At 45.9% G+C, this 26,552-nt stretch overlaps 2 protein-coding genes across 10 annotated transcripts in view; one reads left to right on the plus strand and one right to left on the minus strand.

The window, feature by feature from the left end:
• The window catches only part of AMPD3 (adenosine monophosphate deaminase 3), a 48,541-nt gene extending 35,713 nt beyond the window's left edge, over positions 1-12,828 (minus strand). The window contains exons 1-2 of one of the 9 annotated variants that reach the window (XM_078433214.2): positions 6,449-7,007; positions 2,336-2,561 (exon numbers count right to left, since the gene is read on the minus strand). In XM_078433214.2, the coding sequence (XP_078289340.2) occupies positions 2,336-2,561; positions 6,449-6,473 (251 nt within the window). In that variant the 5' untranslated portion in view covers positions 6,474-7,007. Of the gene's footprint in view, positions 1-2,335; positions 2,562-6,388; positions 7,008-7,415; positions 7,666-11,186; positions 11,526-11,752; positions 11,853-12,127; positions 12,343-12,396 lie in introns of those variants that run through there. The other 8 variants (XM_078433210.2, XM_078433211.2, XM_078433212.2 and 5 more) reach the window with 8 other exon arrangements.
• LOC132660630 (uncharacterized) lies at positions 9,736-26,153 on the plus strand. Its single transcript, XM_081790159.1, has 3 exons — positions 9,736-9,745; positions 11,478-12,087; positions 24,374-26,153. The coding sequence occupies exons 1-3, from the start codon at positions 9,736-9,738 to the stop codon at positions 24,435-24,437; spliced, it is 684 nt and encodes a 227-aa protein (XP_081646285.1). The 3' UTR covers positions 24,438-26,153.
• Positions 26,154-26,552: the final 399 nt, after the last annotated feature.

Here is a 26,552-nt window from a genome sequence, read left to right on the forward strand (position 1 = left end):
GGAAATCATGAGGCACCATTTGGACTTAGAGTAAGAAAGTTTCCATTTTGCTGTTAGCCTGGGCATTGATAAGAAGAGTACACTCTCTTTTTGCAGATGTGAGGCCCGGTGTCACCCTGTAATGAAGCTGGCCTCAGAACCCCACTATTCCCGATAATAAAAAATACCAGGACTTCTTCTCTTCCAATTATTAAGGGTCGAAAATGCTCAATTCATAAGACACAGCGGGTTCTGCACACCATTCAGTCCACAAAGCCAGCCCTCTGTTAAGCCAGTGCAGTGTGGATGAGGGGCCTCTACAGTCATGCTCTTCTTTTTTTTTTTAATTTTTTTTAACATTTATTTATTTTTGAGACAGAGAGAGACAGAGCACGAACGGGGGAGGGGCAGAGAGAGAGGGAGACACAGAATCGGAAGCAGGCTCCAGGCTCTGAGCCATCAGCCCAGAGCCCGACGCAGGGCTCGAACTCACAGACCGCGAGATCGTGACTTGAGCTGAAGTCGGACGCTTAACCAACTGAACTACTCAGGCGCCCCTCTTCTTGACCCTCCAGGGGTGAACACACTGTTGGACCTCCAGCCACCCCACCTCACCTAACACAGGCTGGCACTCACAGCCGGCTAACGGCACTCACTACCCCTTTCCTCCATGGGCCCAGAGCCCCTCACTTATTTTATGGATGGCGAAGCCTTTATACCAGTACTTGCCTTTTTACTTCTTTCCCAAAAAGTGAAGGAAATACTGAAATTCTATACTACCAAGAAAGCAGAGGGCGTGCCTTTAAAAATAAGGAGATATCTTAGGAAGGACCTGATTGCTGACCAGGTCACAGTTAGGGCTCACGTTCCACCATGTTAGCTCTGAGGTCTGCAGTATGCTGGTGGTCCAAGCACCCAGCTAAAGCCCCACTAGACTTTTTCTCAAAGTTCTTTTATTCTTTAATTCCGCTCTCCTGGGTGAGATCAACTGAAAGGAGGAGGGCTTCACATTGTACTTGGACTTAAGATCCAAACTTCTCATCAGGGAGCACAAGACCAGTCTGACCTGAGCCCTGACTATCCCTCCAGCCTGAGGTCTCTCTCTCTCTCTCTCCTTCAACCCTTTATTCATCTACTTCATAGCACCCATGCTAGGCCTGCTTGTCCTCAGATCCACTTCTCAACCTCCCCCCTGCCCCCCTGTGTTTCCTGCTTTGTGTTAGCTGGCTTCTGGCTAGGTTTGGCCAATGGCAACCACTGGGAGAAACTGGAAGGTGCCAGAAGGATTGCAGCTAGGTATCTCCTGCTTCCAACTCTGCCTTGGAAGCATCTCTGCAGCTGCTGCCTCTCCTCCTTGGCTCCTTTTCCATCGAAAAGGCCACCACAGTTCCAACTTCTTCCCCCTGGGCTCCAGCAGCACCGTCTCCTTCCATCATGCCTGCGGCTTCAAGTGGTAGCTGCTTCCTACTGCTTTGAGTCTCCGGCCTGCCTCCCTGCCCTCTGCTTGTCTTCTCAGGTCTCCGCCACCTCAGCAACCATTCCCTGCATTAAAATCCTCCTTCCAGGGCTGCCTGGGTGGCTCAGTCAGTTAAGCATCCGACTGCAGCTCAGGTCATGATCTCATGGCTCATGGGTTCAGCCCCATGTCAGGCTCTGCGCTGACAGCTCAGAGCCTGGAACCTGCTTTGCATTCTGTGTCTCCCTCTCTCTGCCCCTCCCTCCCCTGCCACACTCACGCTCTGTCTCTCTCTCAAAAATAAATAAGCTTTAAAAAAAGAAGAATTTTAAATCCTCCTTCCAGTATTTAAGTGATTTCTGTTTTTTCTGGTTAGACCCTCACTGATACAGCACTTATCATTACTTGTCATTTTTTAAATTTAATTTGTCCCATTACTTAATTGTTGTCTAGACCAACTACCTGTAAGCTCAACAGGGCAGGGACTAGAAATATCTTGTTCATTAGTGCATCCTCTGTGCCCAGTATAGCACCTGGCACATAGTGAACTGACTTATTTAATAATGCAAAGTAATTGCCAAGTGATGAAAAGAAGTAAAATTGATGTTTCCCAAGAAATCTTCAAATTTCCAAAAGGATCATAGAACTGTCATTTGCAAATGGCGTGTATTTATGCACATGATTTGTTGTTCAAACAGCAGCAGAGAAAAAGTGTTTTTTTACCTTTTCTGCCAAACACAGGCCTGGAAACGGCCTTCAAGAAAGAAGTGGTGAATTAAGGGGTCTTGGTTAAGGAATGAACTCAGCTCCCAGGGACAGGCCCCCTATCTCAGACACATGCCCACAGCCTGCCTGGGTCTGCACCACTGTGCACATGTGCTCTGGCTTGTGGGGACAAACCTTTTTGCCGTCTCCACGGACTTCTGCTCCGCCAGCTCCTTCTGCAGCTCCCTCTCCTTGGCCTCCTTCTGCCCAATGGGGCAGTCCTCAGGGACAGTGAAGAGGGACAGGGCATCTTTGCTGTCTTCTTCTCGGAGCACTTTAGCAAACACTTTCTCTGCCAGGAGCCGGACTTGCTCGTCCACCTCGGAGATGTTCAGCTTGGGAAACTGGCGCGGCATCTCGGCTAGCAGAAAAAGAGCAAGCGTTAGCCTCTGGAATTCCCAGATGGCCCGAGTCAGTGGGGTGGGGGAGGAGAAGCTACTAAAACAAGGGTCCTTGGGGTCAGCTGTCTTACTCCGGAATTCCCCAGACCAAACCCAGTGCACCAGCTTCAGAAACTAGCTCCATAAGTCATTGGATGTGAAGGGTATAGCACCACTCACCTTTCATGAGAAAGCAAATGTTCAGAAGTCAAAGAATGACCTAACTACGTGTGTTTCTATTGTCCCAAACACAGGGGACCCACAGCGTGCTGGCAGTCCTACCTCTCCTGGCTTTGTTTCCATGACGGGGGAGGGATAGGAGAGTTCAGACCCCTCTCCTGCAGACTATCAGGGGGCCATCTGGGTACAGCAATGACCAAACCTCACTCCCCACTGCATACAGGGAAGATGACAGCCCAAAGGTCTTAATGATTAGCCTAAGGTCCCATGAGATGGCCGCAGTGCTCTGGGCGATCCAAAGCCACATTCTTCATCACACAAAACACGCTCTTTTGCTGAAAAGAAAGAATCTACCATGATGGTTCTACCATCTCCCAAGTTTTCTGGAACTCTGAACAAGACACAGCAAATAAAATAAAGGTTTAGAGACAGGGATACTCTACCTTTCACAGCCCCGCTGAAAACTTACTTCCTCAAAGCTTGGCCTATCTCTCTTCACACTGGCTCCTTATTATCCCTAGCTGGCCTAAATTACCTGGTTTGTTCCTTTCTTTTCTTTCTTTCTGCCTGTCTGTCTTTCTTTTAACATTTATATAGGACTTATTAATAGGTACACTCTGCCAAGCCCTTTCTACTTATTAACTCAGTGAATCCTATTATTCACATTTTACAGATGAGAAAATGAAGGCACAGAGAGCTAACTTGCCCGGGGTCACACTTTTACTAAATGAGCAGAGACTTGCGCTATTCTTAGCCTTTGGCCCTCTGCCCCTTTCCTCTCTGAGCCTCTGTTCAGAGGTTTGAACCCAGGCACCTGGTCCCCATGCCTGTCTTCTTAACCACTACATTGTAGTGCTTCTCTTTGTCCAGCTAGGTGTCAGGGTAGGTTCCCTGGCTGTGCCCAGCATCACTCCTACCGAATGGATGAATACTGCATCCTATCAACAAGCTACCTTCACTAGAGCAGCTCTGGAAGAAGGGTGTCCTGTCTACCTATTACCACAGTTTCTTTGAGCAAGGTTTAAAGAGAGAGGTGGTTTAGTCAGCCGGGAGACGAGGATGAAGGTAAGACAGGAGCCCCGTTTCCGTGTGGCCAGGAAAGGAAGCAATTACAGGGGAGGAGAGGTTCACTGAGCAGCCTTGGGACAGTCACTCTCTGTGCCTCACAGTTTTCTCCTCTGTGAGATAAAGGGATGAGACTAGGCAGTCTCCAAGGTGCTCTCAGTTCTAAGTGCTGTAATTTCTAGATACCAGAGAGCTTTCCAGTGCCCAGGGAGGCTTGCTGCTCTGGTGTTCTCATGGGCCTAATTCATGACACAGACAGGAAGGAAGAAAGCAGGTCAAACACCAGTCAAAGTACATCTCTGAGCCCCTTGACTGTGAATCCAATTTCCTCCTTCCCTCCACACCCAGGACGATAGCTTTCCTGGGCCTCTCCCCTCCAAGTGATTGAGTGGGAGGGAGCTGCTGTGGAGGGAGGAAGTTGGCACGTAACTGTGCTGATCTGTAGCAGCAGAGAGCAAGACAGTGAAGGCCAGACCTGCAAAGAGGAAGAGACAGAGCTGTCTGTGGAGATGTCCACATCCTGATAGCACACAGAAGGGAAAGCTGGAAATCATCAGAATGGGGTTTGGGGAAAAAGGTGACAGAGAGAGAAATGGAGAGGAAGACACAGAACTAGAGCCAGGGGGAGCTGTTAGGTGAAAAGGAAGCTGGACCCCATCAACTCCTCTCCCCACTCTAAGGCTGCGGGTCAAGTGCAGCATTCTACAACCTCACAGGGCATCTCAGAAGTAGACATCAAACAGGGCCCAGGCAAGGGGCAGCAAATGCCATAAAGCATCCATACCATTTGACAGAATAAACCCAGTTCCAGAAATTGCTTCTAAGAAAAGAATCTGAAGGAAAAAGCACAAAGATGTTTACCTGCACTATTTATATAAAAAGCTTTAAAGTGTCCAAATGAGAGCACATTCACTTGAAGAAAAAGTCAAGCAACCAAAATTATAATTATGAGGACAGTGCAATCACATAAAAAATATTGTGAAATAACAGTGAATGAAAAATTAATACATAAAACTGTACCCATGCTTTTGTTGCAGTGAGATGAAAATGCATTCCCTTAAAGACAAGGGCTGGAAGAGAGACACATACTCGGATGACCAGATAACAGGACTGCATGTGTGAAGCAGTATCTGACTTTGATCACTGATGCTGTTATAATGTCATTTTAACAAACACAAAGAAGATAGAAAGAACATAAATATTTTTTAATGTTTATTCATCTTTGAGAGAGAGAGAGAGAGACAAAGTGTGAGCAGGCGAAGGGCAGAGAGAGGGAGACACAGAATCCGAAGCAGGCTCTAGGCTCTGAGCTGTTAAGCACAGAGCCCAATGTGGGGCTCGAACCCACCAAACGCGAGATCATGACCTGAACCGAAGTTGGACACTCAACCAACTGAGCCACCTAAGTGCCCCAGAAAATAAATAGACTGAAGAGGTTTTTTTAATGAAAGGAAACTAGGAAGAAAATCAAACTTCTACATCCAAGGTTTTGGTAATTAGGGTCGTCTCCCACCTAATCCACATCAGACACTGGCCAGCTAAGGGAATTAACACCATTGAGATCCATCTCTGCATTAGCTCTTGCCCTGGACAGAAACTGCCCCCCACCACCTTCCTACCCCATAGCCCTTTCCCCTACAAACACACCCAGGCCTGACACAGCCCACCAGGCCTCCTCAGAAGTGGGCATGGGGTAGAGGGTCCTTTGTGCCCGAGGGCTCTTATGACAGACTGCCGTGTCTTTCCATGAAGCATTTTCACCTCGCTGAAGTCAACTAAACATACATTTTGGGATGCATCTTTCTACAAAAGATCTTCTTTTCTCTTTAAATAGTTTAAACCAGCCTTTTCCCACCATGGTTCCATGAAAGGTCAACACTTGTTGCTGGTGAAACAGGTCCTGTGGTCAGTTATCAGGAAGATGCTATATCCCACAGTTCCTCACCCCAGATTCCCAAGGCACATCAATGACCCGAGGATAGGATCATATAGCAACATTTCCCCATAGAGATAGATTCCTTTCATTGCAGAAGCCATATCAATCTCTTGCAGAATTATTACCAGTGTCTTCAATAAGTGGTGAAGACTTCACTCCATACCTTAGTATAGATCAAGTAACCCAGCTGGGGTGCTGGGCTAAGTCAGTGAGCCTTAGGAGCCCATTATACATCTGTCTTCCGGACAGCTCCCTCCTGCCAACCCTCCCTCCACAGCCCGGCTCTCTTCTGAGACCTAGAGACACCTGGCAGGGCAGGCTTATGCAAGGAAAGCCTGCTCTGTAGATGCCAAGCAGTTTCAGCTCCAGCTGCTTCTTCAAGCCTGGCTTTTACCCGTTTGTCAACCGTTTGTCAGCTGAAGCCGGCAGGCTTGGGAGGCTTAACCATAAATTCAATCAGCTAGGGATACAGCTTATCTCACTGTTACAAACGACACCCTGTGATGAGCTTAAAGAAGTGTCACAAAGTTAGAAAGCTATAAAATGCCACCATTTCAACAGTTACTTTTCATGGCACCATAGCCCCTCCAGAAAAGAAGCACAGTACCACTCAAATCCCCTCCTTACATAAATGAAGCTGTTTCTTGCTCTTGCCAGGCTCCCACTGTCAGAACCCATGACACAGACCTGAGCCTGGGGCTGGAGTCTCCATGGCTGATCCTGAGCATGCCACACAGGCGAGGCCCTCAGGCCATGGACCGTGTATGCCCGGGAGGCTGAGCTGAGTCCGTGTGAGTGCAGCTGGCTGGGTCCTGTCTGCTGCTGCTGAGGTGGGAGGTCTCTGTTTTGCATATCTGTGAGCTGCCGTGAGCAAGAGCAGGAAGTGTCTGGGCTGGAAATTCTTCCATGAATATGAAATGTAAGTGGAAAATTTCCAAGACTCCTAAAGGGCCCAGGTAATGCCAGCTATCCACAGCTGCTGCGTGCTGAACGCGGTGTCCTGGCCCTGTTCTCAGCCCTCTCCAGAGCAAGACACAAAGCCGATGCCCCAACACAACAGTTCATTCAGCCTTCCTGACCTGACCGAGCACAGAAGACAAGCCACGGCCTCCCTCTAATGCCCAGACCTCTGAAAGCCAAGCAGGAACGTGCCACACCATCACCCTTGCTGCTTCCTCGGGCCTGGCCTGGTGACCAGGTTCATTCTACCAAGGGGATTGTCTACGGCACAACCTGGCCTGCCTTCCCTCACAAGGCCCCCCAGAGCAACCTCCCTGAAGGCACCCCAGCACTGACAGGAGAGGCGCTGAGCCCAGTTATCAATAGAGCTCCTCCTCTCCCTCCTCCTCTAAAAGAGCAAGGGCTTTGAACAGCTCCCTCCTTTCCCAGGAAAGGGACAGTGACTCTAGGAGAGGAGACTCCTTAGTACAGGAGCAGGCTAGGATGAAAAGCTGCCATGCCTTGTCCCACTCCTTCCTTTCTTCCCTGAAGGAATCTGACATCACAGGTGACTGGGCAGCCTGGACAGGCTCTACCAGATCCTGAGTACATGAGCACATGCATGCGCGTGCACACACACACACACACACACACGGAAAAGAAGCATGTCCCTCTTGACCCCCCTGAGCCCACCTGCCCCGTCCTCCCCTCTTACTGCCGCTGTCTGCTCCCACGAGGGCCTCCAGCTCTGACTAGCCTCCTGGGCACTGGCTGCACTCGGCCACCCTGCCACCAGCAGCTGCTGCTCTCCCTGGGGATGGTGGAGCTGCCTCAAGTGACCCACAGGATCAGTTCTCTAAAAGCAAGCCTCAGAACCCACACAGTGACTTAGACAAATGGTACGGGTCTGGGAAATAACCGTGAGCAAAATGGCTATTTCTGTGGTGCTGTTGAAATCCTGGGGACAAGAGCCCAGAAAGGATGGGTCAGTTGTTTACCAGGAGGCTAGCTCCAGCCCTGACTTGGGCCTGAGTCACCTCCTCAGGTCCAATTGTGAGATTGTGCCTTCCTAAGCCCACATAATGATTCCTGTGTGTGCAGAGCAGGATTACAGGGTTGACACATGATCCTCAGGCTATTGCTGGGCTTTAGCTACCCAGAGATTATGACCCACCTGTCCTCACAGCTGTTTCATAAACAGTGCGATCAGCAAGCTACAAGCAACCTAGGGGGAGGGGGATATTTATTCATTAAATAATTGAATGAACTTAAAGTATAGGGGGAAAAGGTCCAAGCCTTTAGTGCTGTTCTGTCAGAGGGGAGGTGGGGCAAGTGATTCCTTCCTTTTGGGGGAGGAGGAGGTTCAATTGGGGCTGTAGTGGTAGCATCCTAGCCCATGCATCTGAGAACCTACCTGGATCCAGTTCAGGGAATTCTATTCTGCACCTGTAACCAGACCATAGATAGCCTCAGTCTAAACAAGCATTTTCCAAAGTGTAGTCTATAGAACATAAAAGGACAGAAGATGGGGTGCCTGGGTGGCTGAGTCGTTTAAGCATCTGCCTTCAGCTCAGGTCATGATCTCATGGTTTGTGGGTTTGAGTCCCACGTCCGGCTCTGTGCTGATAGCTCAGAGCCTGGAGCCTGCTTCAGATTCTGTGTCTCTTCTCTCTCTCTCTCTCTCTCTCTCTCTCTCTCTCTCTTTCTTGATGCCCCTCCCCCACTCATGCTCTGTCTCTCTCTCTCAAAAACAAATAAACATTAAAAACAATTAAAAAAAAAAAAAAAGGACAGGAGGCTTGGAAAATGCTGCACACAATAATCCCTTACGGGCATTCATGCACAATCTCTACTAGCAGAAAGTCCCATAGTAAAGAAAGCTGTTTGACTTTGTTTAGCCCAACACGTTTATTTGACCCTCTGACCATAACCACCATAGGAAAAAACACCTATTAATATCCGTGGCATAGGCTTTGGAAAATGCCTTCCACTTTGAGCCTTCATTTTCCAACATAGAGAAAACTGCCTTCCTGAGGCCCAGGTAGGGGTGTGAGACTCACTCCATTAGGTCTGGACAGAGATGGGCAGCAGCCCAGCGAAGGTAACGTACGTGGGGACAATGGCCAAGGGTCCTGCTAGTGCCAAAGAGATAGAGGACCCTCCAGAACAGTGGCAGTTTACGAGGAAAATGTGGCTTGTCTTGGGAGGGCAAACTTTGCTCATGACCTCACAAATCCATCTTGAGCTTAATATGTCACTGCTCCTTGTGGCCCAGAAGTCTCCCTGGACTAAGGAGTACTGGTCTCAATCTCAAAGACTTATTTCCTTTTTGAATAAAAATTAAGACAATCTATGACAACCAGGCCCAGGGCCTGTATCTCCTTCCCAGGAGACCTGACTGCATCACTTTTATCACTTAAGTGCCCCTCACAAACTCCAAGACAGGAAAGGCTAGAATCAAATTATGTCTCACCAAGGAATATATTACTCTCCCTTTTTCTGAAATGATGCTTTGAGCTTTCTGATAGGAGTTGATTTTCCTTCTTTGTCTTCCTGAGGTGTGCATGACTCACACAGCAGTTGGACAAAAGGGTTCCACCTGCTAAAAATCAGCTCCATGACAGATCTTGCCCATCTCATTCACTATTGTATCCCCATGCCTAGAATATAGTGGGTATCAATAAATATTCCTTGAATGAATGCATGCATGCATAAAATAATGAATGAGTGAATAAGCTAAGTGATTAATCCATCTATGGCGATGTCAAGAGTCAGTACAGTATATGGTTAAGTATATGGACTCAAGCCAGACTACCTAGGGTTTGAATCCTGTTCCACAACTTAATTGCATGACCTTGAGCAAGTTACTCAATTTCTCTGGCTTAGTTTTATTCCCTATGAGCACCAACCTCATAGGTTGTCATGGCAATTAACTTAGTTAGCATATGTAAATACGCTAGAATAGGCTTAGAATAGTGCCTGGCACATAGTATGTGCTTTATATCATAAAGTTATTTATCAACATCATCGTCATCATGGTATCCGGTACAAGACAGAGTCCAACTGGGGAAACAAAACATGAAATTTCATCCAGACACTGAGTCCTTTTATTCAACATTATTTATTGAGCACTGTTGTGTGCCAGGCACTCTCTCAAGCTCCTATATGGGAGCAATGAGAAGGAAACCACGTTTAAATGTGAAACCAGATCAGGAGAAATAGCTTCCTCCTCTAGGATTGATACTTCTTGCTGACTTTGTATGGCTAGTGCTCCAGCCATGAGCCCATCTTCCTATGCCTTAGCCCCTTGTATATCAAAGCCCAAAGATATGGTCTGCTCTCCTTGATACACAGCCAGCACTCAGAAGATCTAAGAGATTAATATATTCAAGGAAAGAACCAGGACGGCCATGAGTAGCTTTAGGAGAGTATAGGTGTCTCCTTGCTTAATCCTAAGGCTATATTTTATCTGCCCATGATATTTTCAATATCTGGGATTGGTTTTGAGGCCATTTGAAGAGTGATTCGCCTAGTGTAAGGACAAGTAAAATAGGCCTCATCTCTAAAAGAACTTTTTGACCTAGCTGAAAGCTACTCATCTTTTATCTAGGATCTCAGAAGGATTGAGGGTATGCTGAGGAAGGGGCTAAGAGGTCCAAGAGTCTCCTAGCAACCCATTGATGCAAACTCCATGATTCTTAGGGCAGCGGGGTACCATCAACTTCACAGAAAGCCAGACCCTCAGAGTTTCACCCAGAATTATAACCAGCCCAAGCTCATTACTCCAAACCTGCTGTCAACACTTGGAGAGGTGAGAGCTGATAGGGGCTCTGTCTGACTGGCTCAGTAGCTCAACTACCACTCAGCATTGATGCTTCACAGCCAGGGGAGGAATTTCTCCCATGAGAGCTCCAGCTGCTGACAGCTCTTCCCCGAAGCTGGCCAATTGTTAGCCACCACGTCAAGGGGGAGAGCCAACATGGGCTCAGGACCACGCTAAAATTCCTTCCTCGCAGCTTTCACCTGGCTTCTTTGCTAATTTGTCACCCCTAAGCTTCCAGATACACACAGAGACCTAAAAATTTGGGGAAATGACACTGTAGTTAGCAAGCCTCTTCTATTCCACAGTCCCTCGAAACTCACCCCAGAGGCCTCTGCCAGCCAAGAAGAGCGTGGGAGCTCCACTGGCAAAGCAGCTACCAGGAAGTGCAAGGGCAGAAAGCAGACTTTCAGAGGCCAGTGCATGTCCCATGGTGGGAGAGAGCCAAAAGAGGTAAGGATGAAGGCCTCAACTGAACCCATCACCCTGCCATTCTGTCCATTCCCCTGCCTTTAGGTGGAAGTCCACCCCAGCAGTGGGCATCTGGCCAGTCCTCAAGCACCTAGAAACTTGTCCGGGAGCTTAAGTGGCGGCATGTCCCTTAATGTCTCTAAACCTTGCGAATCGAATGTAGGCCGCCAGGCAGCTGAGATGAGGCTGGCTCACCTGAGGTCTCTGGAGCCCAGGCCACTGCAGAGACAGAGGCAGGAATACAGGCAAGAACCCAGGCAGGGCTGAGTCCGGGGTCAGCGCCGTCGCCAGAGTAGGCTGGGAAGCCCAGAGCCGAGATTCCGACCTCGGGGCACTCCGACTCGCGTCCTGGGCAGCAGGGGCCTTGGGCCCAAGGTCAGCAGCGCAGCATCGCGCGCACTCATCCGGTTCGGGTGTCAGGGCCCTGCCGTGGGCCCGCAGGGGGGCGGCCCGCAGGGCTGGAGCGCAGGTGGCGGCACTGAGCAGGGCATACGGCGAGCGCCGCGGAGGGGCTGCCCGGCACCGCAGCGGGCTGGGGCCCGGCCGGGGCCAGGCCGCGCCCCCCGCCTGCTCACCGGGAGCCCGCGGTGCAGCCCCGCTGCAGGGGTGTGGACCGAGCGTTCTGCGGCCGCGGCGCCGCGGAGCTCAAGCGCCCGCGCTCCCGTACCTCCGAGCCCCCGCGCCGGCCGGGCGGGAGAAGGAGAGCCGCCTCCTCGCGGAAGAAGCCCGCCAGCCGCGCGCCGCCCCAGTCGGTGCCCTACCTGGGCGCGGAGCGGAGAGGCGACGAGCGGGCAGCAGAGGGGCAAGGGGCGAGCCGCCGCCGCCGCGCAGGTCCGCCTGCCCGCCGCCTGCCAACCAGGCCTGCCCCCCGCTACCTGAGGCGCCGGGTTGGCGCTGCCAACAGGAAACTTGAGAGCGCCAGGGGCGCAGCGGCCGCCCTGTCCGCCGGCCGGAAACGCGCCCGCCGCAGCCCGGGGTCAGGCTCCAGCCGGGCTCCTCCGACCTCGCCTCCCCTGCCACCCGCCGGGCCCCGAGAGCGCTCCCCGCAGTGTTCGGACTCGCCCGAACCTCCTTCCCGGCCAGGACGTTTCTCAAGGTAAGAGTCTGGGGCCACGGCCCCCAGACAGGTGACTTACTCCCTGTAGCTGAGCGGACCTGAAAGCATCGGCTTTCCGTCTGGTCCCTTGATCACCTTCCTGCCCCTCCCAGCACGCGCACACACACACGCGCACACACACACACACACACACACGTACGCACACACACACTCACATACTCCTCCAACACTTTCCAGCTTACACACCCGCCCTTCCAAGTCCCGACCGACCTCCTAGTTGCTAAATCCAATGAGTGCCGTGTAGCCCCTTCTTCCCCCCTCCCCTGCATTTGAACCTGCTGACCACACCTTCCTCCCTGGAGCGCTAGGCGTACAAAAGTTTCCAGAGTTGGCGCTTGCCGCTTTCTCTCCAAATTTTCTACTTAGCTTGGTGACTGCAGCTTCTTGGCCTCCAAGGCTTGGCTTTTCCTTGTGGTGTCCCCCCCCCCCACCCACCCCCCGGTCCCACAGCTGCCTGTCTCCTCTGTCCTTCTGCGGGCCCATCCAGTCCTCCGGTTTTAACAACCTCCCGACTGCTAACGACTTTTGAACCTCATCTCCAGCCCAGGAAGTCCTAGAGCTGCGGATGGCACATCAGCTTCCTGGGGTCCATCTCCGCTAGAGGTTTGTAGGCCCAAACTCAAACTCCTAATTTCCTCCCAAGAACATGGCAGAACCTGCCTCTGCTCCCGTGTTTCCTGTCTTAGTGAATGATAGCACCACCTCCCACTCCCCAGGCTGTACTGCGGGGGCCATCCTTGACTCTCCTTTTCATCTCGCACATCAAATTTGTCACCAAAGGAGGAAATGGAACTAGTCATTAGTGAGCACCCACTGTGTCCTCACTGTGCCAACTGTTGTCACATGGTTGCCTCATTTAAGTACCAGGTTTTATTCCTTCTAACTGGCAGCCTGATATTTACAATTTACTTATTTATAAATGATACAAACATGCAACTGTATTAATATATTATGTGTTATAAAGCACACCTAAAACTGCCAAAGGATGTGGTAAAGATGAAGATACTTCATTTTTTAAACATAAAGTTTATTTATTTTTGAGACAGAAAGGGAGAAAGTATGAGTGGGGAAGGGGCACAGAAAGAGGGAGACAGAAGATCCCAAGCATTCAATGCTGTCAGCACAGAGACCTATGGTGAGGGTTGGGGGGAGGGGTGGGGCTTCAACTCAGGAACTATGAGATCACGACCTGAGCCCAAGTGGGATGCTTAACGGACTGTGCCCCCCAGGTGCCCCAAAGATACTTAATTTTTAATGAATGGTGAAATATATCTTTTTCCTTTCACTTTAAAGTTATTTGTGGGGTGCCTGGGTGGCTCAGTTGATTAAATGTCTGACTCTTGATATCAGCTCAGGTCATGGTCTCACGATTGGTGAGTTAAAGCACGAGTGGAGTTCTGCACCAGCACTGTGGAGTCTGCTTTGGATTCTCTCTCTCTCTCTCTCTCTCTCTCTCTCTCTCTCTCTCTGTCCGTCTGTCTCTCTGTCTCTCCCCCCCCCCCCCGCTTGCACAATCTCTCAATATAAATAAGCGTTAAAAAATTTTAAATAAAGTTATTTGCAAAAACCTGTTTAGGGAGAGTAACAGGATTAAAAATGGTTTTAATAAATCTTAGTTTAGTATTTTATGAGACTACAAAGTATGCTTTTTAAGTTCAGTTAGTGTCAATACTTAGTCCTAATGGTTGTTGTTGCCCCCTGCCAAAAAGATATCTCACAAAGATAAATAGACCCAAATAGAAAAATTCTTTGACTACACTTACTAAATCACAATTCTCTGTTTAAATCCATCTACCAATTTCGCAAATGTGAAATTCCACCAAAAGATTCTTCTTTCTCCATGAAGCCCACATTCTCTATGATGTTGTCATCAGTTATTTGTGTGAATATTTTTAACAACTCTTCATCTGGAAGATTGTAAAATGTATTTAAAAGTGTATTTCTTAATTTTGAAGACTATGGTTAGCACAGTCCATATACATAACAATGACATTTCATTTTGGCATTGAAATCACATGAAAATGGAAACAGTTCCAAACATCAGTTTTCAAAAGTCTTTCCCTTTAACGTGGTTCTTTTAAAACACAATTATATTCATTGGGAAAATATCACCTTTATCTGAAGGGATACATTGTATGTGTGCGTGTGTGTGTGTGTGTGTGTGTGTGCACGTGCACGTATGTATGCAGGCATCTGTGACAATCACAAGCCAGCACATCAGAGGTCAGCAAATTTGGAATATTTGTCCTTTTGTTAAACTCATCTTTAAATTCCACAGCTTTTAAATTCTCTGCCTTGAGATAATCAGTAAACAAAGATTTCACAGTCTCATTCCACATTTCATTACAAAGTATTGTAAAGATTCTACTGTATTTTAAGACTTTTTTTCAAGTCATACTATGGGCATCATATAGTGTTTTGTGCTCTTCTAACTTCAATTACAATAAAGAAATTGTAATTTGTAAATGAATGATACAATTGATGAGTTTCACCCCTCCCTGCTCCCAACTCCCAGTTTTGTATTCCAGTCAGGGCAGCCATTCCATCAGTGGTTACTTTTACACATAAAAACTGCAGCATGTTATAAGCCATTCACATTGTAAACAATGTCTCTCCTTTAGTAGGTCACAAGAAGCATTTCTTTATGAATGCCATCGTTGAAAATTATGGCAAAGATGTAAAGGAAAACATGTCTGCAACTTGCATCCAACCATATAGCCAACCTCCAAACACCCCCAGCAGCATCAACCAGCCTCTTCTCCATGCTTTTGCCACCAGTGGCAGACATCCTGAATCCTCTCCTCTCATCTGCCCCATGCTCCAGTCATTCAGACTTGAACATCCTGGAGAGCACTGGGATCAGAGCTGTGGGTTACCTCCAGCAGTGCTCTGACTCCTAATACCACTGGGTGTGGGTGTTATTTGAACATTTCTGGCAGCCCAGAAGTGTTTGGGATCTTTACTCCACCCTCCACCCCCACTAATGCTCTCCTCTGGGTGACATTGTACACATACATCCAAGATGGGTATGGCAGCCTCCAAATACCCAACTTCTCTTTCTCCTTTTACAGTCTCCGGGGCTATAGAAGCCAAAATCTTCCTCCCAGGAGACAATAAGAAAGGGGCTCTGCTTCTGAGTGCTTTAGCAGAACCTTATCAAATACATCTAGTTTTCAAACCAAAGTGCCCTAGAGCCTTCTACTAATTGAGTGGACTGAAATCATGGCATATGGTCTGACAACAGGCAGAAATAGGTCTCTCAGAAGAGTACATGGTGGCTGGAAGAAGATTGCCCAGGGCAGTGCTCCTGGCTCTGGACACGGAAGGGCATTGTGGCCCCTGCCGATGCTGTGGCATAATGGGAGAACACCTTCCCCCCCCCACCTGCCTCTCACTCCAATTTGAGGTTCAAATCCTTCCCCCAGGAATTTATGTCTCAGGTCATCAATCAGCCCTCAGCAAGCTGGAGATGGGCAGTGGGCAGAAAAGTACCCTTACAGTTAATAGCTGTTTCCTTCTTTCTGAAATGGGTTTCTAAAAAGGAGGGAGACGACCCTGAGCAATTTGCAAATTAGTGTGAATTAGAGCTGGGACCTAGACCCACAGCATATGCACTTGGGGCCAGAAATCACGCTGTTGTGACAGGAAGCAGAGGGAGAGGGGAGAGCTGAGGAGTAGGACTGCATTGAGTGTTGGGGTGGCTAGAGACCTTGGGCTCAAAGCCCCTCAGTCATTCCTGTCTGCATAGTGCAGGAGGGTCAGTGAGTGAGTATTTGAACCTTGGGCCAGCAGCATATGAGCACAGAACACTCTCTCTTTCAGTAGGCAGGAGGGTGACATTCCCCGGGACATGCCCGTGTGCTCATAGGCACATGGTCTCTGTAGTTAACTTGAAGTTTAGCAATTAGCAGTCCCCTTCCCCATCTAAGAATGGCCTGTTGTCTCTGCCTTTCCTCTAGGACTCTGCACAAGATTATTCTAGGCTATTTCTCCAGTTTACCACTAGCTCATTCCCATGTCTGTGTGTCTTTCATACTCTCCAAAACTCCACCATCAGCCATTACACCATTCTTGCGAGACTGTGCAGCTGGACTTGTACAATGGAAGTCACAGCCTCAGACAGCCTTGCTCATTCAACCCATTGTCTGAACTCCCCAAATCATCTGCCTTCAACTCCCTTCATATTTTACGTTATAACTTGAAATTCAGATGTCAAATTCTAGCATGACTATGGCCCTCTAGAATTGGGAGGGGGGAGAAAGTGGTGGGCAGAGTAGAGCTCACAGATGAGGCTGTGATTTCCATCTCCCAGATATGCAACTCCATTGCATAGCACACACATACACACACACACACACGTTCCCCTTAGGTCATACTCATTCCCAAGATCCCTCCTGGCTGAAGCTTCTAGCATTCCTCCAATCCAGGTTGTCCTCTTCCTGATCCCTGTTAGTTCAGAACTGCCTGCCCAACCATTCAGTGAGTGATAGGGTTAAAGACTGAGCCAGGAGCAAGAGTATATAGCTGTCCTATCCCTCAGTATCTGCTTCCCAGTTGAGTATTAGACTCCCGACTGTACCATCAACACCCAATCCATCCTCAGCTCAGTGGGTTCTACCAGGGACATCTGGAGAAATGGGAACAGCTTAAATTGTATCAGAGGGAAGTATAGGGATTTTTCTAGTTCCTGAATTCCTGTTATTTGAATGAGCCTAACTCTGATCTCACTAAGGATAATAACACCTCTGGCTGAGGGAGGATGACTCTGCATAAGAATTTGATTTGGAAAATCAATATTTTAAAAATTGTGATGGCTGCACAACATTGTGAACATAATTAATGCCACTGAATTGTACATGTAAAATGTGCATGTAAAATTGTACACATTAAAATGGCAAGTATTATGTTCTATATGTTTTACTACAATAAAAAAATTGTTGAAAAAACAAAAAATATCAAAAATTGAATTTTTAAAAACCTGTTACTTCACAGCTCCACTGTTTCTTTGCATCATTAAGTGCAAACAGGGAAAATGGCTCTTTATCAGCTATCCAAGTATCCATAAACCTTCAGGAAAAGTGGTTTAAAAGATGGTCTGAAGGACCAAAGAAAGAAGAGTCATGTTCCATGCTGAAAGGACCCAGGAAAAAAAAGGAAGGGCAGTTCCCAGAAAAAAAAAAGAGGAAAGAGTACCCAAAGGTTACTATGACACAGAAGTTCCTCCCAGGAATCTTCAGAAATCTTGGAGAGAAGGCTGGATAAGCCCCAAACAGCTCAAGGTGGACAGAAGTTCCCATCGCTCACGATTTTTCTAAAGACTGAGCCTTTGAGAAAGAGAAGTAAACTGCTTGCATGTCACTAGTATCTATTATCTGTCAACTGTTCCCAAAAGGTAAGCCCCAGTCACTGGTCCATCTGCATATTTCATGTCTACATCACATTCCAGATAATCCCCATTTGAGCCAATCAATTCCCATGACCTATGGCAAAGCTCAAATCCTTTCTAAATAAACATAGCCAAAGCTTGTGGCTTACCAATAATTTAGTATTCTCAAATTAATTGGAATTAGGTTCAGCTGAGGGTAAGGGTAACAGATTCCTAAACTAGAAATGAGATAAATAAAAGTTTCTTTCTTTCACTAAATAGCTCAGAGTTGGGAATTATGGACACTTCACGAATCCTTGGACTTCTTCCAGCCACCACCCTACCATCCCTCAAGTGTGGCCCTCATCCTTGTGGGAATTAACCATCCCCCTTCCTTTGCTAAGAGCCTATAGCTATATCTTCAGCCGTTACATACATGTTTCATGGAGCAATAAATGAGGAAGGATCATATGGTAATTCTATTTTTAGTTTTTGATCAACCTTCATACTGTTTTCCATAGTGGTGCATCATTTTGCGTTCCCACAACAGTGCGCAAGGGTTTTAACTTCTCCACATCCCCACCAACCCTTGTTGTCTTTTGTTTTCTTGAGACTAGCCATCCTGACATGTGTAAGTTGATATTGTGATTTTGATTTGTATTTCCCTGATGATTAGTGATGTTGAACATCTTCATACACCTGTTGACCTTTGACAACAATGCTACAATTAACTTGATTACAAGAGACCTAAACATTCTCTTCTTTGGAGAAATGTCTATTCAAGTCTTTAGCCCTTTTTAAAATCAGGTTATTAGGGTTTTGTGGGTTTTTGGGTTTTTTTTTTTTTTTTTTTTTTTTTTTTGCTATTGAGTTGTATTGCCATATGATCCAACAATCTCACTTCTGCATATTTATCCAAAATAATTGAAATCAGGATCTCAAGAGATATTGGCACTCCCATGTTCATTGCAGCAGTATTCATAATAGCCAACATGTGGGTAAAACCTAAATGCCCATTGATGAATGAATGGATAAAGAAGATGTGAAATATATATAGCATGGAATGTTATTCAGCCTTTAAAATGAAGGAAATTCTGCAATATGTGGCAAAATGAATGAATCTTAGGGAATTATGCTAAGTAAAATAAGCCAGTCACAGAAGGACAAATGCTTCATAATTCCACTTATAAGAGTTATCTAAAATAGTCAAACTCATAGAAGCAAAGAATATAATGGTGGTTGCCAGGGGCTGGGGGAGGAGGAAATGGGAAGTTGCTAATCAACATGTATAAAATTTCAGTTATGCACGATAGAAGAACTCTAGAGATCTTGCTGTTCAACATGATGCCTATAGATAACAATACTGTGGTGTAGACTTAAAAATCTGTTAAGACAGTAGATCTCATGTTGAATGTTCTGAATGGAAGGAAGGAGGAAGGAAGGAAGGAAGGAAGGGAAGAAGGAAATGGAAGGAATGAAAACTAAAAGTCAGAGGGTATGTAGCAAATATCTTTTAATGAAGCCACCATATCACACTTCCACTTATCCCCCATTGACCACACTGAGCAACCCTGTAGCATCACTGACCAATGACATTGGTATTTCTTTTCTCATATATAACTCTGCCAAGGCATAGCCTTCCTTTCCAAATACAACTGCCATTGATTTTCATGCTTAACTTGATTATAACAGGCTTAAAGCCTCACATCAAAGAAAGCAGAGAAAAATATCAACACAGCGCAGTTAGATATCCTCACCACCTCAGAACTTCTCCAGATCAATCTCCGTGCACCATGACATTTGCATAGTTGTAGGAGTCACTCCAAGATCCAAGACCTCTGAGTTAAGTGAGATCCTTTTGGCAATTTTGGGGGAATCAAAGGAGTTATTTTTCTCTCATGCTATGAGGGCAGGATTCTACCTGATTAAAGTCTTCACTACCCTTCCTTATCAAGAATTGATGTCAGCAGTTACCATGCTGGTGTTTCATGCTCCCACTCCATTAGTGTGGTGTCAGAAGAATGTCTTTACACAGAGAAATGCAGGAAATATAGGCCCAAGGTTACCAGAATTATGTTATGCTTCACTTCCTCTTCCTTGGGAAGCCAGTCTTAACATGGCGTGCTTTAAAAGTTCTTCAGGCAGTCACCTATGAAATACCTGTTGAGCATCTGGCAGGTGTCAGGCACTGGGTTTTAGAGAAACAATGGTGATCAGAACACAGCCCTTGCCTTCATGGAGGTTATCAGCTAAGAAGCAAGACAGGACATTGATCAAATGACCACATGAAAGCACGACTTACATGCTTATACTATCTGTGAAGGAACAGTACAAGAGTTATATCAGAGCATAACAAGAAAACCTGACCTTCTTCCAGGTATGAGGAAAGAGAAGAAGTTTCCAGACATTGGAAACAGCATGTGCAAAGGCCCTAGAGAATTTAGGGGAACAATACCTAAGCCATTTCCCCTCCACTTTATTTCTGTCCTGTATTCATGATTGCACATTCTAAATTTACACAGTAAAAACTCAATTTCCAATGTCCATAAATTCCTTAGTTTACTAAGGGAAGTACCACATGACCTGGGTAAATAAAACCAGATTTAGTGTTCTAGGGTGGTGTTTTATTTAATCAACTTTCCTAACCCCTGTCACTTTTCCAGTATTTATTAAATTTATAACAAACCTGTTATAAAATTCCTCATGCTCACCCTCCCCAACTCTTTGTGTTTTCTGAATAATTCCAGTACTGCCTCTCTCAAACATTCCTTCCATGTGAGTATATTCTGAAAGTCAGTGGAGAAGAATGTCCTCCCTATGTTGTTTTGTAAGCATATTCATTTCTTCCACCAAATTTGTAGAGGGGCTCACTGGTGTTAGACCCTGTGCAGGCACTCCAGCCAGGTACGCACCCTACTCCTTCCTCATGGGCTCAAAACTTAATACTCATCCTCCCTGAGTCTGCCCTCCTGATTCTGCTCCACAGAGCAAGTGGAATTAGATCTGGGTGATTCATGGTCCTGGGCTATGGTCTTTATTTACCCTTTCTGCCTCCTAGTAGAGCCACCCCACCCTGCATGGAATCAGATCTATCTAATCTCTATCCATCCCAACATTTCAGGCCTAAATGCATGGCCAGATTCCATTCCCACCAGGGACCTCTGAAGTAGGACAATGAAATCACAGTCTCTGTCCTTACCTGTTGTGCCTTCCTCACACACCTCCCTTCAGGGGTCCACCATTTAAACCTCATCCTCATGCTCTATCTCCAGAGCTGGTTGCTGAGAGCCAGGGTCCCAGGGGGCTTCCCCAGAGCCATCAACAGAATAGCACTGTGTTGGTAATGTCCTAGCAGCAAACGGATGGTATATTCATATCGAGATAATTGATATAACAGATAATTTAAAGAAGGGCAATTTATGAAGATATGAGGTGTATGTAGATATGAGGATTTGTACAACATTCAAGTACTCATAACATCAAGGTGTTATCTTCCTGGGCCTGAAAGGGCAAGTTGAAAGAGCAGCAGCACTATTTACATGGCAGGCTTCCAATAAAGCCAGACTCTTGGTGATCTTAATTGTCTCATTACAAGGTCAACTTCTTTAGTCCTGCCAGTCCTCTTCCTCACAGCCTTATCTATGTATGCAGACCCCTCACTAAGCCCCTATGTAGGGGTTACTCTTCAGCATAGGGTTTCCTGTCTCTAACCTGGCCTGAAGGCCTTCCTATGAACCTGATGGCTGCAGACACCTGGCTGAGCCCACCTGCCCGAGCCCACCTGCCCCTGTAGGCTCTGCTCTGAAACCACGGATCTGGAAACAGTGCTGAGTTACCACTTTGGCCCTCTGACCTCTCTTGCATTTTGGTTAGCTGGTGACTGGTACTTGATCAGGCTAACACTGAAGTCATGGCCAGTTCTTATGGCAACTCTTTAGACCCTCCTTTTCCAGACAAACATAGTTTGGTTCAGCTGCCTGGTTCAGTTACTCAGGCAACTGTGTCCAATCCGTTTCCAGGGTTATCCACCATTGGGAGGAGGGAGGGAAGATCTTTCCACCATCCCTTCCCTGTCCTCTGTGGGCCACTGTTGCAGAGAACACAAAGGAAGATGGCTTGATACTCCCACAGAAATTTCAGTGAACTTGCCATGCTTTTACCCCCTTTCCATTATAGCCCATCCCTCTGAGGTGGGGCCAGGATGATGTGAGCCACATTCATAGGCTGGACCCTTTCCCATAAGTTCCTACATCCTTCTGCCAACAGACTGCTGCCTGCCCCCCTCCCTACAACTGCTCCAGACATACCCAGATGCATCTGAATCTGGCAGTCCTGGTTCTCAGGACACCAGGCTGTCCCACCAGAACCATGGCTCTGTTACAGTTTGGTTAAGTGACAGGTTTGTCCAAGCAGTGACTCCGCAGATTTTCTGAATATCCTCCTTTCTGTTCAGCTGTCAGTGCTGAAGTCATGCAGCCCGATTTGTTCAATGTTTTCTGTCTGGTGCTTGGGATTTCAGGAATTTGCGTGTCCTTCTTATACCCCTTAGGACTGATCATTGAGTTTTTAAAGAGAAAAAAAATGTGAATGTACAATAATGTTTACCAAGATCATATATGAATATAGTAAATACTCATGATAGAAAATTAAGTCATAAAAGGAGGGTGCAGAGCAGGATTTCAACTATGTGAAAAATAAAACAAATGAAATAAAAGAAGCAAAAATGTGGACATATAAAGAAAGTAGTAAGAAGACTTTTTTAAAAATACAACTCTAGGTCCTGGGGGGAAAATCTTCTCCACTCAGAGTCCCTACTCTGACCATCCATCAGGCTGCACACAGCCACCTCTCTGCCACAGACTTCTGGATGTGCTCTGATCAGTAGAAAAGACACTATGACCAGGAATTTTGTTTTATCCAAAGTAAGGAAAAGCTGTATGTAGAAGTTGGAGAGTTTGGGGTGCTCTGGAATAAAAGGTATGTGAAGAAGAGAGAATGTGAACCAGGAGAGAAGAGTCTAAACAGAGAAGAGAACCCCAAATCTTGGCAACAGGGCAACGCCAGACTGCAAAGACAATGAAAAATTCCCTATGGGAGGGAGGGGAAGGCATATTACATTTAATGTTGTTTCTGATTGTCTTCTGTGCTGTGATACCCCTTCACAATCTCCCCACATCTTCAGTGAAAATGTTTTATAACAATAATCTCATAATATTGATATTTGGGAGTATAAAAGAATAGAGATCATAGCAAACTGTCATGCAAACCAACACAGGAACTGATATAAGACAAGTCCTCCTGTATCAGACAAGATAGGCTAGGCTATAGCAAACATATATAAAACAAACAAATAAACAAACCATATAGAAAACCCAGTAGCTAAACACATCAAAGCTAGGCTTCTTGCTTATATCACAAGCCAGTGCAGGCCAGGTAGCTCTCCTGCATGGCTTTCCTCCAAACAATGACTCAGAGATTCAGGCAGGTTCAATCCTACATTTCCGCCATTAGGAGTCTCTCACTACTTGATGTGTGGGAGAAGGGAGGTGGTGTGGCCAGAAACACTACTAAAGCAGTACCTAGAAGAAAAGATATACCTTTACATTTTTATATTAAAAAATAAGAAAGGTTGAAAACCAATGATCTAAGATTCCAACTCAAAAGCTAGAAAAAGAACAGCAAATTAAACCCCTGCAAAAAGGAGAACAGAGGCAAAAAGATAGGAGCAGAAATCATTTTTTTTTTAAACACACAACAGTAAATCAACAGTCAAAATCTTAATCTTTAACAGATTAATATAATTAATAACCCCCTAGCAAAAAAAAAAAAATCTAGGTGGGGGAAAAAGAGGCAAAGAGAGAATACAGATAACAAAATCAAATATTTAAAATGGGATATCATGGGGCATCTGTGTGGCTCGGTTGAGCATCCAACTTTGGATCAGGTCATGATCTCACTGTTTTGTGGGTTCAAGCCCCGCATCAGGCTCTCTACTGTCAGCACAGAGCCTGCTTCAGATCCTCTGCCCCTACTCTGTCCCCCCCCACTCACACTCCTTTGTTCACTCTCTCTCTCAAAAATAAATAAACATTAAAAACATTTAAAAAATTAGCAGTAAAATGGGATATCACTATGGATCTTATATACATTAATAGGATAATGAGAGGATATAATAAACAACTTACGTAAACAAATTGGCACTCTATGTGCCCACATTTATGCCAATAAATTGGAAGATTAAAGTGAAATATACAGGTTCCCTAGAATACAATTTACCAAAAGAAGAAATTTTAAAATACCAATACCAATATCAAAGAAAGTGAATCTGAAATTAAAACTCTTCCCACAGAGAAAACTACAGCCCAAAATAGCTTCACAAAAATTTAAAGTACAAATAATGCTGATCTAAATAAGTGCATCCAGAGAATAGAGGAAGAGAAACAACCAAACTCATTTTTATAAAGCTTGCAAAACTTGATACCTTGATATTGGAAAGACATTAAGAAGAGAAAATTACTGACCAACACTGCAAGCTGGGAAATTTAGAGGAGTCCATGGTGGGGCGCCTGTGTGACTCAGTCAGCTAAGCATCCGACTTCGGCTCAGGTCATGATCTCATGGTTTGTGAGTCTGAGCCCCAAGTTGGGCTCTGTGCTGACAGCTCGGAGCCTGGAGCCTGCTTCAGATTCTGTCTCTCTCTCTCTCTCTCTCTCTCTCTCTCTCTCTCTCTGCCCTTCTCCTGCTCCCACTCTACCCCCCCTCTCTCTCAAAAAAATAAATAAACATTAAAAAAATTTTTTAGAGGAGTCCCTGGTGAGCCCATATGGTGAGCAGTAACAATCTCCGCCAAAGTATACTCTTCTGGTCATTAAACACTTGTTTGTTCCCTCTTCCCACAAGAAAACGCCTTCAACTGATCCTCAAGGAAGACAATGCAAAGTCCAATCTACCATTGCATTGGTGAAATCCCTGAAATCCCAACCACCGGACAGAAAACATTTAACAAATCGGGCTGCATGACTTCGGCACTGACAGCTGAACAGAAAGGAGGATATTCAGAAAATCTGCGGAGTCACTGCTTGGACAAACCTGTCACTTAACCAAACTGTAACAGAGCCATGGTTCTGGTGGGACAGCCTGGTGTCCTGAGAACCAGGACTGCCAGATTCAGATGCATCTGGGTATGTCTGGAGCAGTTGTAGGGAGGGGGGCAGGCAGCAGTCTGTTGGCAGAAGGATGTAGGAACTTATGGGAAAGGGTCCAGCCTGTGAATGTGGTTCAATCTATCATTGTATTGCATAGTCCTCTCCATCAAGAACAGATAAAACTTCTCTTAGACTTGAAGACCTGTGAACTAAAAAAGCAAGTTGTCCATCTCATGCCCATGCCAACCTACAAATGTGCAAAGTGGATCAGGCAAAAGATAACTTCAGTAAACAAATAAGCACACCCCTTCAGAAAGGCAAGACTGAGAGACCCCCCCATAGTCACCATTCCACAGATACACTGGTATTACAATGCTGAAATACCAATGCTTCGACATCAGGGTTGCCTAGCCTGGAGCAGCGACTCTCTCACCATTATTATCCTTTGTGATCCTCTGCATCATCCTCTGGAGGGCTTCTTTCTGGACCCTTATTCTCCTTGGCTACATATAAAGAGGGAGCTGGGGAGACTGCTCTTCCTAGGGTCAATGCAACTTCCTGCCAGAGGTTGTTTTATGGCTTAACTAACGAACTTAGGCTTTTTACACAAGCTTCTGGTTTCTTTGACAATAGTTTCCTCAAAACATTGGTAAACTCTAATCTATTGGCACCCAGACTGTTTCATTTGCCAGTATTCCTACTCAGTGTTCTTTTGTAAGACAGTCTTCGAATTTTCTTGTAAGATACAGTCTTACAATTGCTTTTGTAAGACATAATCTTCTGCCTCCTTGCCCCCATGCTCTCTCTTTCAATGTGATAGTGGTTTCCTTGAAGCTGACTGGAACAAAGGAACACACATTTAATCAGATATTTTCCATGATTCACTATAATCAACTGAAACATCTTGAGTGTTTGTCACGCAGTGTTTTAAATTTCCATCTCTTACTGTTTAGGAGCTAAAAGCAGTCAGCTTTTCTAAGTCTGCTGGCCTCAGTATTCCAGGCTTTTGTCTATACCATTTAATTTCTACTGACAAAACAACCAAATATATTCTTTTTTAAATTTTATTCTTTTAATCTATTTTCAAGTTAGTTAACATATAGTGCACTCTTGGCTTCAGTAGAACCCAGTGATTCATCTCTTACATATGATACGCAGTGCTCATCCCTCCTTAATGCCCATCATCCATTTAACCTACCCTCCCCCCAAGCACCCCCTTCCAAAAACCCTCAGTTTGTTCTCTGTATTTAAGAGTCTTTTATGGTTTGTCTCCCTCTCTGTTTTTGTCTTATTTTTCCTCCTCTTCCCCTATGTTCATCTGTTGGGTTTCTCAAACTCCACATACAAGTGAAATCATATGGTGTCTGTCTTTCTCTGATTGGCTCATTTCAGCTAGCATAATACCCTCCAGTTCATCCACGTTGTTGCAAATGGCAAGATTTCATTCTTTTTCATCACCAAGTAGTATTCCATTGTATGTATATACCACATCTTCTTAATCCATTCATCAGTTGATGGATATTTGAGCTCTCTGTATAATTTGGCTATTGTTTATAGCACTGCTATAAACATTGGGGTTCATGTGCCCCTTTGAATCAGCATTTTTTGGATACTTTGGATAAATTCCTAGTAGTGCAATTGCTGGGTTGTAGGGTAGCTCTATTTTTAATTTTTTGAAGAACCTCCACCATACTGTTTTCCAGAGTGGCTGCACCAGTTTGCATTCCTACCAACAGTGCAAAAGGGTTCCCCTTTCTCCACATCCTCGCCAACATCTGTTGTTTGCTGAGTTGTTAATATTAGCCATTCTGACAGGTGTGAGGTGGTATCTCATTGTCGTTTTGATTTGTATTTCCCTGATGATGAGTGATGTTGAGCATCTTTTCATGTGTTTGTTTGTTTGTCATCTGGATGTCTTCTTTGGAAAAGTGTCT

Source organism: Panthera onca, chromosome D1 (assembly GCF_046562875.1).
Source record: "Panthera onca isolate mPanOnc1 chromosome D1, mPanOnc1 haplotype 2, whole genome shotgun sequence".
Lineage (NCBI taxonomy): Eukaryota > Metazoa > Chordata > Mammalia > Carnivora > Felidae > Panthera > Panthera onca.

Coding starts and splice junctions, on each gene's coding strand:
- LOC132660630 (XM_081790159.1), top strand. Junction 12,088..24,373: donor CGGCCAGGACGTTTCTCAAG/GTAAGAGTCTGG, acceptor TCTTCCCACAAG/AAAACGCCTTCAACTGATCC.